A 17,272-nucleotide genomic window follows, 5' to 3' on the forward strand; every position below is an offset into this window, starting at 1 on the left:
TGCCAGTAGAGAACTATAAAACATCTGTTTCAGGCTGTAGTTCTGACAGACACACACCACCCACTCTCGCTCATTGATACGACCAGTGTAGTGGGTTGCTGGATGACAATTCTTATTGTCACACATTTAGCACATTTATAATTGGTGGTCTTTTTCAGGAAAGTTTTGTCTAAAGAAGAACATTATTGTTATAAAGCATATCAAACAGAACAACAAATTATTTGTCATGGATAAATTCTGTAATGTTATTTGTGATAGTCAAATGGGAAGGTCTTTTTTTTCCAGATTTCTGTCAATCAGTCAATCAATCTTTATTTATAAAGCACCTTTCATACAGGGAAAAATGTAGAACAAAGTGCTTTACATTAAGAGCAAAACAAGGACTAAAAACAATATTATCTATCAAATCCTCCTAAGAGGAGCCCATGAAACCCACGTATAGACAACACAGCAAACACAGTAAATTATAACTGAAGAGGCTCTGTCCCAACCCCATCAACTGTGTCTGGAAGCTAAAACACTGGAAAAACAAAAGATATAAAGACCTTTACACCTTTTACTCAATAAAAATTTAAGAGAATAAAAACATCAAATATAAAAAACAATATAACAAGAAGCAATAAAAGAGTAATGAAAATATTAAAATGAGATTACAAATTTAAGAGGATAAAAACATCATAGATAAAAGTTAATATGTGGTAAAAAAAAAAATAAATAAATAAACCAAATTTCAAAAAAGGATAAAAGTAATTATAACCATAACAATGAATAATCAAAAGCTTTACTAAAACGTTTTTTAGTTTTAAGCTGCCTCTTAAACATATTACCAGTCCCAGCTGCCCTCAGGAGCGCAAAACCAATCCATTTACTCCATTATCGTAAACACTGCCTTGAAAACTAACTAAATTATGAACGTAAAGGAGGCAAAAAAACTGACAAAATGCTCTGTATCTGGGCTTCGTATAGAGCAGGGATGGGCAACTCCGGTCCTTGGGGGCTGCAGGCCTGCAAGTGTTCTGGGTTTCCCTGTTGCAAGACATCCTGATACCTGTCAGACGTAATTTGCAGACAGGTGTGGAGCTTGACACCAAGCTCTGCACAAGTCTGCTAATTGCCTGTTGTTTTGAGTCAGGTGTGTTGCAGCAGGGAAACTCTGAACGCCTGCAGGACTGCAGACCTCGAGGACCAGAGCTGCCCATCCCTGGTGTAGAGGATAAATTGGCCTTTAGGGTGTGTTCACACTCTTCTTCATCTAATCCTAGTTGATTGGCTTTGAATGTTCGGTTCAGTAGGGATCGTGTGAATATGCAACAGATCAATAGCTGCGTTTCCATTACAGGTTTTTGCAAAATAAAACTAATATTGATAAAGTTTCGATAAACTACAACTGCAATTTGCAGGTGTTTCCATTGAACAGTGTTTAACACATAAGTCGCAGATCTTGTGAAATCTCATGTGGCTGACGAGATTTTATGACGACTTATACAAGGTTTCCACCTGCATTATTTCAGGGTTTTCTACTTGCTGCTGAGGATTTGCCACGGCCTTTCAAAGCCCTGCTTCCTATTTTCCCTTCTTTTACACATTGTCAAACACTGCTTTTTGCTGTAGTTTGCTCCATATGGCGCCATCTTCCCCGGAAATGAGCTGGGCACATGACCAATTAGGTCATGTCTGGGGACGTGTAAATGCAGTGTTTCCATTATACTTTTGCAATATAATTTTATATCAAAATATCTGGAAAAACCACCTCATGAGAGCGTACAAACTTATTAGGGATATTTGAGAGTCTTTTTCAAAATGAAGGTGTTCCCATATTTTTATTACTATATTTAGATTTTACACAATTTCAGCGGTAAATGGAAACAAAGCTTCTGATGCACACCAAAGAAGCAAAATGTGGTCCCGCTAGGAGCCTGTTTCCTTCTGGGAACCAAATGCAGGAGGTTGACTCCAACTTTAGTTGACCTGCATTCACTAAGCAAGCTTTTCTTGTTCATTGTCTTGCACTTCCCTTTAGTAACTCTTGATGCATTGGCGTCTCATCCGAAGAAGGGAATATGGTTGACTAACAGCCCCGGGACAGCAAACTCAGACTGGTAAAATGTTGCACCCTAAGTAACCGTCCCCAATCATACAGAGTCTGGTAAACTATTAGGTGTTGAAGTGAGCTTAACATGTACCAGAAATGGCACTGGCCCAGACAGTGTGGTGCTGCATTCACTATCACTATATAGACTTTAGACTTATTTTATTTAGCACAGACTGAACCCTCCTCCTCCACATGTTGGATGCGCCTTTCTTGGCTGCGAACCGACTGACTGTGCTGGAAGATCCCACCCCGACCACGCCCTCCCATGTGTTTTCCTTACGTTGTGATTATCTGAATATGTACTTTTTCTGTTTTTAGGGTTTTTTTTGTTGCATCTCTAGACTGCCCTGTGAGGGCGTTACAGAGAAACTTCCTATTTTATTCTCCTCCAACCCATGTTTACCTCATGTTGTTTCTTTCCACTCTGCTGAAAGGCGGCGCCGGATAAAGCTGGCTGCGTAGCCTAAATACCGCCTACCTGTGTTCTGTAGGAATATGCAACAAGACAACACCTTGTTAAAACATACAATTAAACCAAAGTAATTATCACCAAATTTAATCTAAAATACATTACACCTAACTAAAACCATAAATTAGTGGTCATCCAGTTTAAAAGCAAAGGAAATACGAGAGTTTATGCCTGCTGGGTGCAACAGCTTCTCTACACGGCTGAAGACAACGAACATCTGGAAGGGCGACAATAAAGACTTTAATGGCAGTGTTTAAATTTCAAGTCTTCTCTGTCTTGTTTTCAGCCGAGTTCCTGTTTCTGCTGTGGGGCGTCTACCTGTGCTACGCAGTCCGCGCCATCCCCTCCGCTTTCCACGAGCCGCGCTACATCGCCGTGGCCATCTACAACGAGCTCCTCATTTCGGCCATCTTCCACATCATCAGGTGGGTTGCAGAGACGGCGATGGAAAGCATGAAGAGAGGCAAAAATGTGGCTAATGATAAGATAGAAAAATGAAAGCCGTAAAATGTTGATCAGAAGATAGACAAGACATAATGGATTCAGAACAATGGAGTCAAGTCTGATTTGATGGTAATCACAGAGACAGTAATTTGAATATTGTACAAAGACAAGGGGTGTCGCTTGTGACACTCCCTTTGAACTGCATAACCTGTTGTTTAATCAGAATCACAGAGATATTTGCCTGTTGGAGCAGACATTACAAGTGCTCAGCATGTCAGATGAAAGGCAGAAGACGTACCCACCCCCTTCATCAGGGAAATGAACAGTGTCAGCAGAGCGCATGGGGAGCCAGTTAAAAGGAAGTGAATAAAAAATGTCTTCCTCAGGCAGACACGAAGCAGAGATGTGTGGTGCCAAAGCCCAAAATAAACCCTCTTTGCAATGCTGCTGTTTGTCTGTCTCTTCCCATCTCTGACAGAGCTGGAGAGTAAACCAATGACTTCTTCAGAAGAGTAAATGCCCTTTTAATTTAGTTATTGTGAAGCCAGAGGGTAATCAAAGTTAATGATGGAAAATGATGTCTTTACAGGCTTATTTAGGGGATTATTGGGCTGCTTCAGTGCTGCATTCAAGCAGAGCTGTGCGGACGTCTGGAGCCAGCATTTATTTCTTTATATTTTCCTTCCAAGCAACTAAACTTTATTGTAATCTTTTAAAGTAGTCTTAAAGTTTATTGTATTCTATTTAGGTAGTCTTCAACAATAGTTCTCCAGACTCTCGGAAGGTCTTTTTTGGACACGAGACACGTCTTTTTCAGTCCAGTACTTGTTCCTGATCTAAAAGCTATTGAACACTGATTTCTGCTCCGCCCCATAGAGAAGCACCGGCTCCGCATCTTCCTCCTCCCTCCTCTTCACTACTCGTGCTTCATGTGTAGACGAAGCAGCTAGAAGTCAAAATGTGCTTTTTCTGTTGTTGTTTTTTTCTTGTATTTGCATATTTTCTTTATCAATTTCTTTTGGTAGTATTGAAATAGTTTAGGGAGGTTCAAACAGTGGCCTTTCTGTGTGGAGTTTGCATGTTCTCCACGTGTATGCGTGGGTTCTCTCAGGGTACTCCAGCTCCCTCCTACCATCTAAAGACATGCATGTCACAAGTCATGACCCGCGCGGAAGGCCGTGACAGCAATGAGGGAAGATCACGCCGTTTATACAGAAAAATGTATTTAATAAAGAAAAGAAATTAAAGTATGTGTATGCAGCATGTAAAAGTGGAAATCAGTGGTGTATAGTTGTTGCAAGTCAGTGGCTGAACAAACCAAGAACCAAGCTGTGGGCTGAGAGAGTGTGAGCAGCAAGTTCACGGCCTGATATAGGCAGGTGCACTGATGAATGGAACCGCCCATAGCACACCTACCTACAGATGAAGAAACAATGTTTAAGACCAGGCCATCACATTGCATGTTAGGTTCATCTGTGAAGAGCACAGGGTGCCAGTGGCAAATTTGCCAATCTTGGTGTTCTCTGGCAAATGCCAAACATCCTGCACAGTGTTGGACTGTAAGCACAACCCCCACCTGTGGACGTCAGGCCCTCATACCACCCTTATGGAGACTGTTTCTGACTGTTGGAGCAGACACATGCACATGTGTGGCCTGCTGAAGCTCATTTTGCAGGGCTCTGGCAGTGCTCCTCCTGTTCCTCCTTGCACAAAGAAGGAGGTAGCGGTTCTGCTGCTGGGTTGTTGCCCTCCCACGGCCTCCTCCACGTCTCCTGATGGACTGGCCTGTCTCCTGGTAGCGCCTCCATGCTCTGGACACTACGCTGACAGACACAGCAAACCTTCTTGCCACAGCTCGCATTGATGTGCCATCCTGGATGAGCTGCACTACCTGAGCCACTTGTGTGGGTTATAGACTCCGTCTCATGCTACCACTAGAGTGAAAGCACCGCCAGCATTCAAGTGTGACCAAAACATCAGCCAGAAAGCATCGGAACTGAGAAGTGGTCTGTGGTCTCCACCTGCAGAACAACTCCTTTATTGGGTGTGTCTTGCCAATAACCTATAATTTCCACCTGTTGTCTATTCCATTTGCACAACAGCATGTGGAACTGATTGTCAATCAGTGTTGCTTCCTAAGTGGACAGTTCAATTTCACAGAAGTGTGGTTGACTTGGAGTTACATTGTGTTATTTAAGTGTTCCCTTTATTTATTTTATTTTTTTTTTTTTTTTGAGCAGTTTATATTAGAGCTAATAAATAAGAATACTAGAAGGATTTAAAGTGCTTAGGGCAGCCTCACTCAACGCTTACATTGTTGACTTCTTAATTTATAATGCTCACCTGTGAAGGTGCATCTAAGTGGAACCCTCCAGTTCTGGAAAGATTAGAAGGATGGGATGCTTTTACCAGTGAACATGATAGAATAATTTTATCTTTAAGCCTAAATGAAAGAATATTCACACAGGGACAGTTTTAGAGAAAAATGTGTTACAAATGAAATCTTTTGCCCAAAGCGACTGCAGGTACTTTGTACAAATCACCTACCTAGTTTTCCTCCTCTTGCACTGGGGTCACAAAACACAACCCACAACCCTGTAATCATTTCCGGTATTTCCAAGTCAGATCATCAAAACCTGCATATTTGACAACAGGAGCATGAAAACTAGCTGTAGAACAAGTGTTGCACAGAATGGCTCTGATTTATTATTTATATTATCTATTTAAATATTTCCCTCTTTTAACTGTAATCAATGTCATTGAACAGAAACACGATGCATTCCAGTCATAATAAAGTGCATACAGCTCATACAGAAATAGAAAGCAAAGGCTGGCTGAAAATACTTTAGGTCACGGCAGACAGAAAAGCCGGCTCTGTTTCCTGCTTCATCAGTCAACTCGGCAGAGTGAACAGATTTGAAGGACTAAGACTCGGGCAAATAAACAAGATGTCCAAATGCATCCAAATCAGATTATGATTTTACACCGTCAGCTAACAGCAGCGGACACCGTGCTGAGTTTGAAAATTAAACCCCAAAGAGACGTGAGAGAAAAATAAATAAACAGAAGAAGTTGTATAAAGTATAAAATGCTGTTCCTGCAGAATCCTTCTGCTGGATGAATGTCAAGAAATAGAAGTCCTGCTTACAATTTCTGATGTCTGAGAAAGAAGTATTTCTGCAGTAAATGGCGAATGGGAAAAATATGAAGCTTCTACAAGAAGCTGAGGAATATGGGGTGGCTTTAAGTTGGTACCAGATTTAAGCAGCCAAAGAAACAATCTCGTTTGATCAGAGGAAATATTCTCGTTCTGTTTTATCTCATGATGTTTTAAAAGATTTAGATTTACCAAAAGTGCTAACACACATTTCTTGAGAAAGTTGAATGATTAGATGTTTGAATGGTTGAAATATCTTAAAGTAAACTCACCGACTACTTTGTTAGGTAGTTAACAGAAATGGATAATGAAGAAAATCACATGGCAGCAACTCAGTGCATTCAGGAATGTAGACATGGTCAAGACACGGTCATGGTCGTTGAAGCTCAGTCTGAGCCTTGGAGACAAGAGGAAAAGGGATTAAAGTGACTTTGAGTCACTTTGAGTATTTCAGAAACTGTCTAGGGGTTTACAGAGAAGGTCTGACAAAGAGAAAATGTCCAGCGAGCAGCAGTTGTCTGGAGGTCAGAGGAGATGGACAGACTGGCTGGAGATGAGAGAAAGGTAACTGGAGGTTAAGTAACCACAGGATCTCACCAAGGTATTCATCTCTGAAAACACACCAGTCTTGAATCAATGGTTCAGGCTGGTGGTGCAATGTGGAGGTGGTGGTCAGTCTAGCAGCCTACCTGAGCATTGTTATTGACAATGACCATCCCTTTATGAGCATATTTCTGATGGATGCTTCCAGCAGGATGAAGCACCATGTCACAAAGCTCACAGTCCAACTGCTTTCTTAATCATGACGATGAGTTCACTGTCCTCCAACGGCCTCCACAGTCACCAGATCTCAGTCCAGCAGAGCGGCTTTGGGATGTGCTGGAACGGGAGATTCTCATCATGGATGTGTAGCAACAGTGTGATGCTTCATGTCAATATGAAGCAAAATTTCAAAGGCAATTCTGGCGCCTTGTTGAATTTGTGCCATAAAAAATTAAGACGGAGGGGAGCGGAGGGTTGGGGTGAGTCCAAACCACCACTAGCAATGTTTTTCTTAATAAAATGGCTGGTGAGTTTAAAATGAATCATGATTTTTACTGCAAGCGATGAGAAACGCCAAATGTGAACATTAGTTGGTCTTTTAACAAAACTCACAACATCAAACACACGTACTTTGCTGCAGATAATGAGTAATGTCCCTCAGTGTATATTAAGCAACTCATTTCTGTCTAAACAGTTGCAGGTTTTATCTCCTTAGTGTCTGGCTTTGGTTTATTGTGAATAGCTGCTAAGATAATGTTACATATGAGAACTCCTCATCAGACTGTTGTGCCGTTATGTTCACGCCGATAAATGGTGTGATTACCATATCTTGTAAATATGCTATGATGATTAAAAACAGTTAAATGAAAGGAATTATAACATGAAGCCCTGCTGTGTGCTTAGACTCTGCCAACGCTTTTTACTGGTGAGAAAGATGGGACAGTGTCCATCAGCACTTGATTTCTGTGTTTATTTTGAAGAAAATGTTTTTTCTATGTAAAGCATTGTACTGTACAGCATGATGAGATCAAATGTGTTCAATTTTACTCTTGCATATCGTCAAAGACATAAACCAGATGGTTTCATACACATAATGGCCAGATGTGATGCTGTGTGATGGAGGATTTGAGAAAGTTGCGTTTTTAAAAACACAAAACTGTGTATTAGTATAATATGGGTTCTTTCACTGAAGAATTATTGGAGAAATTAGGGATTATAGATTCTACCTTTGTCCATTGATCTCCTGTAGCTGATGTTCACAGGGGGATCAGAGACCAAAAGTGCAAACCTCACTGAACCAAGCTTAATAAAAAGTACTGTAAAGTGTGTGTTTTGACTCTGTATAGTGTTCTGTATCTGTAATGTTACTGTGTTTTAGGTTGTTTTATACTGGACTTTTACTGAGTCATTTAGATGGATCCTCAGTAGCTGGATGGTCACGCTAAACAAGTGTCATACAAGAAATCTATGCAGATCTTTTTCAGAATTACATTGTCACTCATATTTCACATGCTACACTTGTGACTCAAAGCTGGTTTCTTATGTGAGGAATGGGAATAGTCAACACAATGATCTAAAGCCTGAGGAGAGGAGATAAAATTAATTAAATGAAATGAGATGAGACAGAGATAGAGACAAAAATAGAGATAGAGATGATGATATATATATATATATATATATATATATATATATATATATATATATATATATATATATATATATATATATATATATATATAGATAGATAGATAGATAGATAGATAGATAGATAGATAGATAGATAGATAGATAGATAGATAGAGTTAGGTATAGGAATAGAGATGAGATGAGATTAGACTAGAGTAAATGAGATGAGGTGACTATGAGATGAAAAGAGATGACATGAGATGAAAATTAGATGGATATGAGATGAGATGAAAGTGAGATGAGATGAGAAAACAATTAGATTGGAATAAATGAGATGAGATTAAAATGAGAGAGAGATGAACTGAGATGAGACTAGATTAAATGAGATGATATGACATGAGATGAAAATGGGATAAAATCAATTGAGGTTAGATTAAATGAGATGAGAGGAGATAACATGAGATAAAAATGAGATGGATAAAAGATAAGATGAGATGAAGATGAGATGAGAGGAGATGAAGATGAGATGAGATGAGATGAGAGGAGAGGAAGATGAGATGAGATGAGATGAGATGAGATGAGATGAGATGAAGATGAGATGAGATGAAAATGAGATGAGATGAAGATGAGATGAGATGAGATGAGAGGAGAGGAAGATGAGATGAGATGAGATGAGATGAGATGAGATGAGATGAGATGAGATGAGATGAAGATGAGATGAGATGAGATGAAAATGAGATGAGATGAGATGAAGATGAGATTAGATGAAGATGAGATGAGTTGAGATGAGATGAGATGAGATGAAGATGAGATGAGATTAGATGAAGATGAGATGAGTTGAGATGAGATGAGATGAGATGAAGATGAGATTAGATGAAGATGAGATGAGATGAGATGAGATGAAGATGAGATTAGATGAAGATGAGATGAGTTGAGATGAGATGAGATGAAGATGAGATTAGATGAAGATGAGATGAAGATGAGATTAGATGAAGATGAGATGAGTTGAGATGAGATGAGATGAGATGAGATGAGATGAGATGAGATGAGATGAGATGAGATGAAGATGAGATGAAGATGAAATGAGATGAGATGAGATGAGATGAAGATGAGATTAGATGAAGATGAGATGAAGATGAGATGAGTTGAGATGAGATGAGATGAGATGAAAATGAGATGAGATGAGATGAGATGAGATGAAGATGAGATTAGATGAAGATGAGATGAAGATGAGATTAGATGAAGATGAGATGAGTTGAGATGAGATGAGATGAGATGAGATGAGATGAGATGAGATGAGATGAGATGAGATGAGATGAGATGAGATGAGATGAAGATGAGATGAAGATGAAATGAGATGAGATGAGATGGAGATGAACTAAAATGAGATTAGATTAAATGAGATAAAAATGGAAATGAGATTAAATGATGAGATGGTCCAGCAAATTTCTACAAACTAAACTCTAAAGATTGTGTTAAAAGAATGATGTTGTGTGGATTAAAAGGTGATCAGTCATATTGTGGACTGAACTCGTGCATTTACTTCCTCCTGGTCAATCAAAATCACTGAAGTCTGTTCATAATGTCTGCCCATGTGTAAACCACAGCATCTCTCATAGATTAACGCTGCTTTTAGTTGGAGATGGCAGACAGTGAAATAATAAAATACTCTCCTGCTGTCCTCCGGAAGGTTCTCTCTGGTGCAGGGACTGCACCCGGACTGGATGCTGATGATGTTCTTCGCTCACACTCACCTGACTGTGACCGTGGCTCTGGGTCTGCTGCTTGTTCCAAAGGTAATGATTCTATAGTTTTATCATGCAGTTGTTTTTACTATTCAACATACTGGGCAACAGAGGTTGTATGTGCTTTATCAGGGGTCTGGTCATCAAGAGCTATCCTGCAACTTTTAGATACATCCGTTCTCCAACACACCTGAATCAAATATATGAATTCCGTTATGCATGTAATTCAGCCCTGCCGACGCCTGGTAACGAGCCATTCATATGGTTCAGGTCTGTTGGAGATGGGATGCATCTAAATGTTTCTTCTTTTCTCTGTTCAGATCCCATAGTGCTTCAAACACGTCGAGTTTGGGTTCTGGCTGAAGACTGATCACTTCTTGTTTCTGCTGATTTTCAGCCCTATTCTTGTGTCATTTGTCCCACACCTCAGCCTTTTCACTTTTCATGAAGATCATTTCTGATGAGGTCATTTCCTAAAGGCATCTCTTTCGCATGCTGTCTTTGTGTTGTTGTGTTTGTAGGCCATATACTTCTTCATTTGTCCCTCACTTATTCAGTTTCTTTACATTTCTACAATCCCTCTGCAGATCATGCCTGCGTTAAATAAAAGCTCATTGTGAATGGACTTGTGCGAAAATTAAATTTTGTTTCTGTCAAATTGTTATCTTTGGCATTTTTCATAGTTGCAGCTGAATAAATCAGAACCAATGATGCGTCTTTGTGACAGGCCACTACATCAAATGTTTGGGTAGAAGGACTGGACTGAAAATAGGATAAAAAAAAAAAAAAAAGAAATCATCTGAAAAAATCTGTGAAAAATCTTTAGAAAGTCTGGAGAATTGTTATCTAAGGCCACTCTCGACAAAATCTGGTTGCTTGAATAGAAAATATAAACAAATCAGGGCTGACTTTTGATATCTGATAATGGTGCTCATCTTGAACTCATTTTGCTTAAAACCCCCGTCATGAGGGAGAAAAATAGAAACTGCAAAAGTAAAATGTTTATTTAGATGCGAAACCTGTTTACAGTGACTCCATCTATCCATTTTTTTGACCACTTAGTCCAATTAAGGGTCGGTTACATATCATGTCATGTAACATGTATATTGTGACTATAATCACATTCAAGGAGATATTTGTTTGTGGTAACTAAAAACCAGGCTTTTTTATATTTTCCAGCTGCACATGACTGTATGGCAAAATATGGAAATGAGGAACTAAAAAACATTTTTACACCTCTTTTTTCTTTTATTTATCCACATGAGCACACTGTAAAACTATAATCACAATATTCATAATAATGCTGTAGCGACATTTTAACTGTATTTCAGTCAGACATGTCAAACTCATTGTAGTTCAGGGGCCACACTGAACTAAGAGTGGAATTAAGTGTTTACATGATCATTTTCCATCAGTTTAAAGCAGAATTAACTTTTATTATGAATTAAACAGGAAATAAAACTCCCATGTAAACGTAATAATTCAGAGTAATATGATATGAAGTGGCGGAGACTGGTAAATTAACAGCAAAATAACCTTTAAATAACAAATACTTTTAATTTTTACCTTTATTTTACAGAAAAGGTACAAGTATATCATGAAGACATCTACCATTAATGAACTATCCTTTAAGACAGTTTTATGAATGTGTAGAAAAAAAGTGCAGTTTTAACAATAGTATTCTGCAGTTTGTTTACATGTACATTAGAGCTTGTACATCACAATAAATACACAAAATCAGCATATACTATATTACAAGTACCACAAACTGAAAAATATAGTATTATATGTAATGATTGGAGTGGCTTTACAAGACATAGAAGATATTTCCTCTCCTTATAATACAAACTGCCTTGGAAATGTTTTACTTTATACCTTTTATTCAAAACAAAAAAATAAAACTCACATGGGAAAAACTATAGATCTAACTAAATTCATCCCACAGGTCAGATTGAACTCTTACAGATTAAACATGTTTATTCTACTGTCTTAAATTAGGAACTAAATTAATGTTAATCCTGCACAAATGCAGTTTTTCTTACTCATACACTGATTTTTTACCGAGTAAAGTTGTCTCCCAAATTAAGAAAAAAAAATACAAATTGGAAACTTATGTCTTAACAATACATTTTATGAAAAGTATCACATTATAAAAGAACATAAAACACAAAGTATTGTATGCAGATGGGATTGGAGGATCAAAACACATTCATTAAAATTCTTCTCATGCAGAAACATTTCAGTTCTTTTTGTCATGAATTGATTATCCTGCTCTGATTTATTGTCATCTACACAGGAATGTGGGACAGTTATTAGCAAGTCGTCACCTGCCTGCCATGTTGTCATCACAAAACATATCATGTCATGTAACAAGTTTCGCATTTTTACTATAAAAGTCATGATGCTAAAACATAAAGTCCATATTTTCTTTTTTCTTTAGGTAATACCACTGATGTAGTCCAGGTATACAGAGTATACCCACTTCTTTTTCAGTCAGCATTGAGTATATCCACTTCTATACCCCCCTTGACGCTACTTTTACAATTACAAACGTCTCAGCACATGTACCTACGTGGATCAGCAGCTCAGTAAGGTTACCTATGCTAGACTGGTGCAGTTAGCCATCAGCTGCATTAACTTTAGCCTGAACATATACATAATAAAGATGTATGTATGTATGTATATATATATATATACACATATATATGAGCCTGTCTCTCAGTGTCCAGTGCTGGTTTATTCATTCATTTATTATCCTAACCGCTTAATCCAGCTCCAGCAGTCTTTGGGTACACCCTGGACACCTCCCCAGTCCATCAGAGGGCCAAACAGAGACAAACAACCACTCACTCTCATTCCTATTGGCAACTTACACCATCCAATTAACCTAACATGCCTGTCTTTGGAAGCTGGGAGAGAACACACACAGAACGGTCACCAAACATTGCTCCAGCCAAGGATCAAACCAGCGACCTTCTCACTGGGAGGCCACAGTGCTAACCACCATGACACTGTGCAACCCCAGTACTGGTTTAGTGATTTCATAACTCTTCTTCACTGAAACCGAGGAGCAGAAATCATGTGACATAGAGCAAAAATACTGATGGATTTTTGGGGTAAAAATTTCTAAAACATTTCTGGGTTACTTTTTTTTCAGGTTTTTTTTTTTAAGGTGGAAAAATTGAGAGTATGTCCACTTCTTGAGGGACCCCTACACTACATGGTGAAACTGATGCAGTCCAATAAAACCTCTCTACCAATACAAGTTGAACCATCAAAAACTGTCATAACTTACCATGAATTTCTCATTTCCTAATGGAAAAGCCTATTTTTGTAAAAGAGGCTACACTTTCTTCAATATTTCCACAGTTGCAACAGTTGTTTTGTGCACACAGAATTTTATCAATCACCTTACTTTATTTGATATTATTAGCACACCCATCTGCTATCGTCTCCTTAAACTCAATCAGGCTGTGTGAGTAGTTGTTGTAATTTAACTAAGTACCCTCCCGGATGTCTTTAAGATTGGTGGAAAACATTTAACTCTCCTGCTGTGTGAGGAACGGGATGCACCATCAGTACACGCCGTTCTTTCATTCTTTCTTAATTAGGCACCTCAGAAGTCTGTTGAGTACGCTGCAATAATTAAACACAATGGGAGGACATTAATTTCATTCAGGATCTGTTCATCAGACAGGGTGAAATATTTGCTCTCTTCGTGTCCCTTGATGTGTTGTTGGGCAGAGTATTTTCCACCACAGTGTAATTCAAACAAAAGCTAAATCAATACAAACCCAAACTCTCTTTATTGTGTTGTAATAATGAAAGCTCATCTAACCATTTGTGTCTGCGCTTAAGCATCCAGAGGAGGAGGATATTACAGCCTGCAGGCAACAAGCTGCATATATTTCAGTTTTTATACATAGTTTGCATAGTTGCTTGGAGTCAAATACAACCCACATTGATTGCATGAGACATTAAAATAGATTTTTTTATAAATTAAAAAAGCTCCAAAATACCTGCAGATGCTGTGATTATGATAATCAGAAAACTATTTTTCTAAACTTTTCTGAGATAAAAAGAGTTTGCTGCTCTTGTGTTTGACCGCCAGCAGTCCAACAGAGATATAGACTTGAATAAAGATAGGAGTAAACATTGTGGACTGGGGATTATTGACTGCATCAATCAATAAAGTCCCTAATAAATAACACATTTTTATGCCCTGCGGTTTGTATTATCTGGTTAAATAAAGCAGTTATCAGAAGATTAATACAGATTATTCAATGAAGTTTTTATCGGTTGCTATTTTGCTGCTGGAAAGCTGAAGTCCGATGGGCTGAATATTTTTATCCAGCAGTGGAGGAGAGCTCAATTATGTCTTTTTTTTTCAATGTTTTCTCTGCATCTGTTGTAGTTTCTGACTAAAGGCACTCAGGCCAGGGATGATATTGCCACGGAGGCCTATGAGGAGGAGCTGGACATGGGAAGATCTGGTTCTTACCTCAACAACAGCATCACCTCAGCCTGGAGCGAGCACAGCTTGGATCCTGAGGATATTCGGGTGAAGAAGCATTTACAATCACAACCACAAATTTAAAATTTGATTTCCATTGCTTTAATCTATATCTGCTTATCTAACACAGTCTCATAAATACCTTTGGGGACTGACTTTAATGAAACAGCGTCAACATGTTGTAGCAGTTTCCTTAATTGTTTTAAAGACATACGACCAACCAAAACACATGTATATTGTCTGGTAAATGTAATTTATTATTAATGTCATTTAGGATGAGCTGAAGAAACTCTACTCCCAGCTGGAAGTCTACAAGCGAAAGAAGATGCTTGCTAATAATCCTCACCTTCAGAAGAAGCGCAACTCAAAAAAAGGCCTTGGTCGCACACTGATGAAGCGGATAACAGAGATCCCAGAGACCATGCACTTACATCGCCAGTGCAGCCGTGATGACGGCAGCGAACATGGCAGCAACCGCAGCACCTTGAGAAGAAACCCGTTTGAGCCGAGTCATCACGGTAAGAGCAGAGCGCAACCTGAACTGTGCTACATGAAGGTGTTCAGAGGGATGACACAGAAACATAATACTACAGGGTACAGGCTTATTTTCTCAGATGGTGCTGCAAATCCACAAGAAAGGATACAAAGATTACCATTGATTTTCTTTACAGACACATACATTTATTGACTGTAACATTTCACATTGAGAGCAAAAAGACAGGATTGATTTATTTTATTGATTTCTTTATCACCGTATCGTTTAGATGCCATCATGTCCTGTAAAAATGATAGAAATAGATTAACATAATTATCAAAAACCTGAGGTCAAAACATTCTGCAGGATAAAATGTGATGTCATTCCTTCATGCGAAGTTGTAGTTCTGAAGTTAAATAAGTTTATTGGAAAAATACTCAGGAGGCTTCTCCTTGTTTTAGCAAGTGAATTTACATAAAAAATAAAAATCTAGACAAATATTTTATTTTGGTGCAAAAATCTTGTAAAACATGACAATTTTCCATATTTTAGGTCTTTAAAGTGAAACTATTACATTTGAATTGTGGGCCAGCTTAGCTAACTTACCATCCCCAAAACAGAAAACACTTTGGGTTGCTTATTTATTTATTTATTTTTAATGTTAACTCCACTTAAAGAAAGCAGTAAGCTTTATGGCCAGAATCACTGAGAATCTACATTCGCATATGAGCTACACGCCAATGTCAACATGCTAACCGTACGTACTTTAATGCTAACATTGTTGTTAATATAATGTTAGCCAAGTCAGCCATTTTAGTTTAGCATGTTTGCAAATGCCAATTAACAAAAACATATAAATCAGCTCTAGTTATAAATCTAGAGTTGAGTTGAACAATTTACTTATATACTATGATGGGTCCCAGCTGCATATTACTATCAGTGATTTTTCCACAGTCAAATTTCCTGTGTTTTAAAAAAAACGTAACCGCCATTGGGTAAAACAAAAACACATTGCGCGACTTCTTTACATTTGATGTCAACTCTACACAGAGGGGGCAGCGGCAAGCTACATGCTAATATCTGTACACTAACCATACAGCAATTATTATTTTGTTTTTGAGCAGTTTTACCATAACCTGATAACACAATTGATCTCTTAGCCCCTGCTGACCAGCAATAACATTTTAGTAGAATATAGTTCACCCTTTGAGTTTAAATTGACAATTGTAAAAATATTTAGCTTAATTGCCTATAGTTAGTTAGCTTTGCACATCTTTCAGCAGTGATCATGAAATCCAATAGATCATTAGGACCAATTGGAGCCACTAACTAGACTGATTTTCACATGCATAAGATGATTATCCATCCAATATTTATTTTTAAAAAAGACAACAGTGTGGCAAGGTCAATGAATGACCAACCAAGACAGTGAACTTGTCTTTCTAAACATAAATAAACTAGAATAATTTTTTTTAGAAAGGAGAATCAGCTCTACTTTCACACTATTCTTTGGTAACTGTTTACAGGAAAACCTCGAGATGACTCCCTGAGGAACAAAGTCATGGGCTTGACAAAGTCACTCAGCTATGACCATGTTTGTGACCAAGATGCAGAAACTGGAAGTCAAACTGGTTCAGTTCCAGGAGAAAAAACGACTCCCATCGGAGGCGGCGGTGAGGGATCTCTTCTGGGCTCTCTCATTGGCCGCAGACATGCCAAGAAGCAGCTGGAACCAGCGGGAACTCCACCAAAGCTGGAACCAGCCGAGTCCACTGAGTCAGTTCCACTCTTCTGGAAGTCAGCCAGCGCTCACAACTTAACACATGAGAAGAAGCCCGTGCACCTGCGGACCTCCATCATGCAGAAGTCTTTAAGTGTGATCGCGAGTGCCAAAGAGAAGATGCCAGGACTCGCCAACAAGACTCAAAGTGTGGAGGATGCCAGTAAAAAGGTCCAGAAGGGACAGGAGGGGAGAGTCCTATCAGAGGTGGACGAGACACCTGAACATTTCCCCAAGATGATCATCAGCCAGTCAGTGGAGTACTCCAAGACCCCCATGAAGATGGGCATAATGAAACAGCAGGTAACTACACTTTGAAATGTTGGGAGAAATTACAGCAGCTGCAGTTTTCTGCTTCTCAACTGTGAGGATTTTATGTGTTTGTTTATTTTAATATTTTGATTGAATCGTCACATTGAAGTGCACAC

General features: G+C 38.7%; 1 protein-coding gene across 1 annotated transcript in view; it reads left to right on the plus strand.

Moving 5' to 3' along the window:
* gpr158b (G protein-coupled receptor 158b) overlaps positions 1–17,272 on the plus strand; it is a gene marked incomplete at both ends in the record, with an annotated part of 113,736 nt that overhangs the window by 93,412 nt on the left and 3,052 nt on the right. Inside the window, 5 exons of the mRNA XM_079244339.1 lie at positions 2,848–2,986; positions 10,022–10,127; positions 14,491–14,637; positions 14,864–15,107; positions 16,591–17,147. Coding sequence (XP_079100465.1) covers positions 2,848–2,986; positions 10,022–10,127; positions 14,491–14,637; positions 14,864–15,107; positions 16,591–17,147 — 1,193 coding nt within the window. The remainder of the gene's footprint in view (positions 1–2,847; positions 2,987–10,021; positions 10,128–14,490; positions 14,638–14,863; positions 15,108–16,590; positions 17,148–17,272) is intronic.

Source organism: Telmatherina bonti, assembly GCF_933228915.1.
Source record: "Telmatherina bonti genome assembly, chromosome: 7".
Lineage (NCBI taxonomy): Eukaryota > Metazoa > Chordata > Actinopteri > Atheriniformes > Telmatherinidae > Telmatherina > Telmatherina bonti.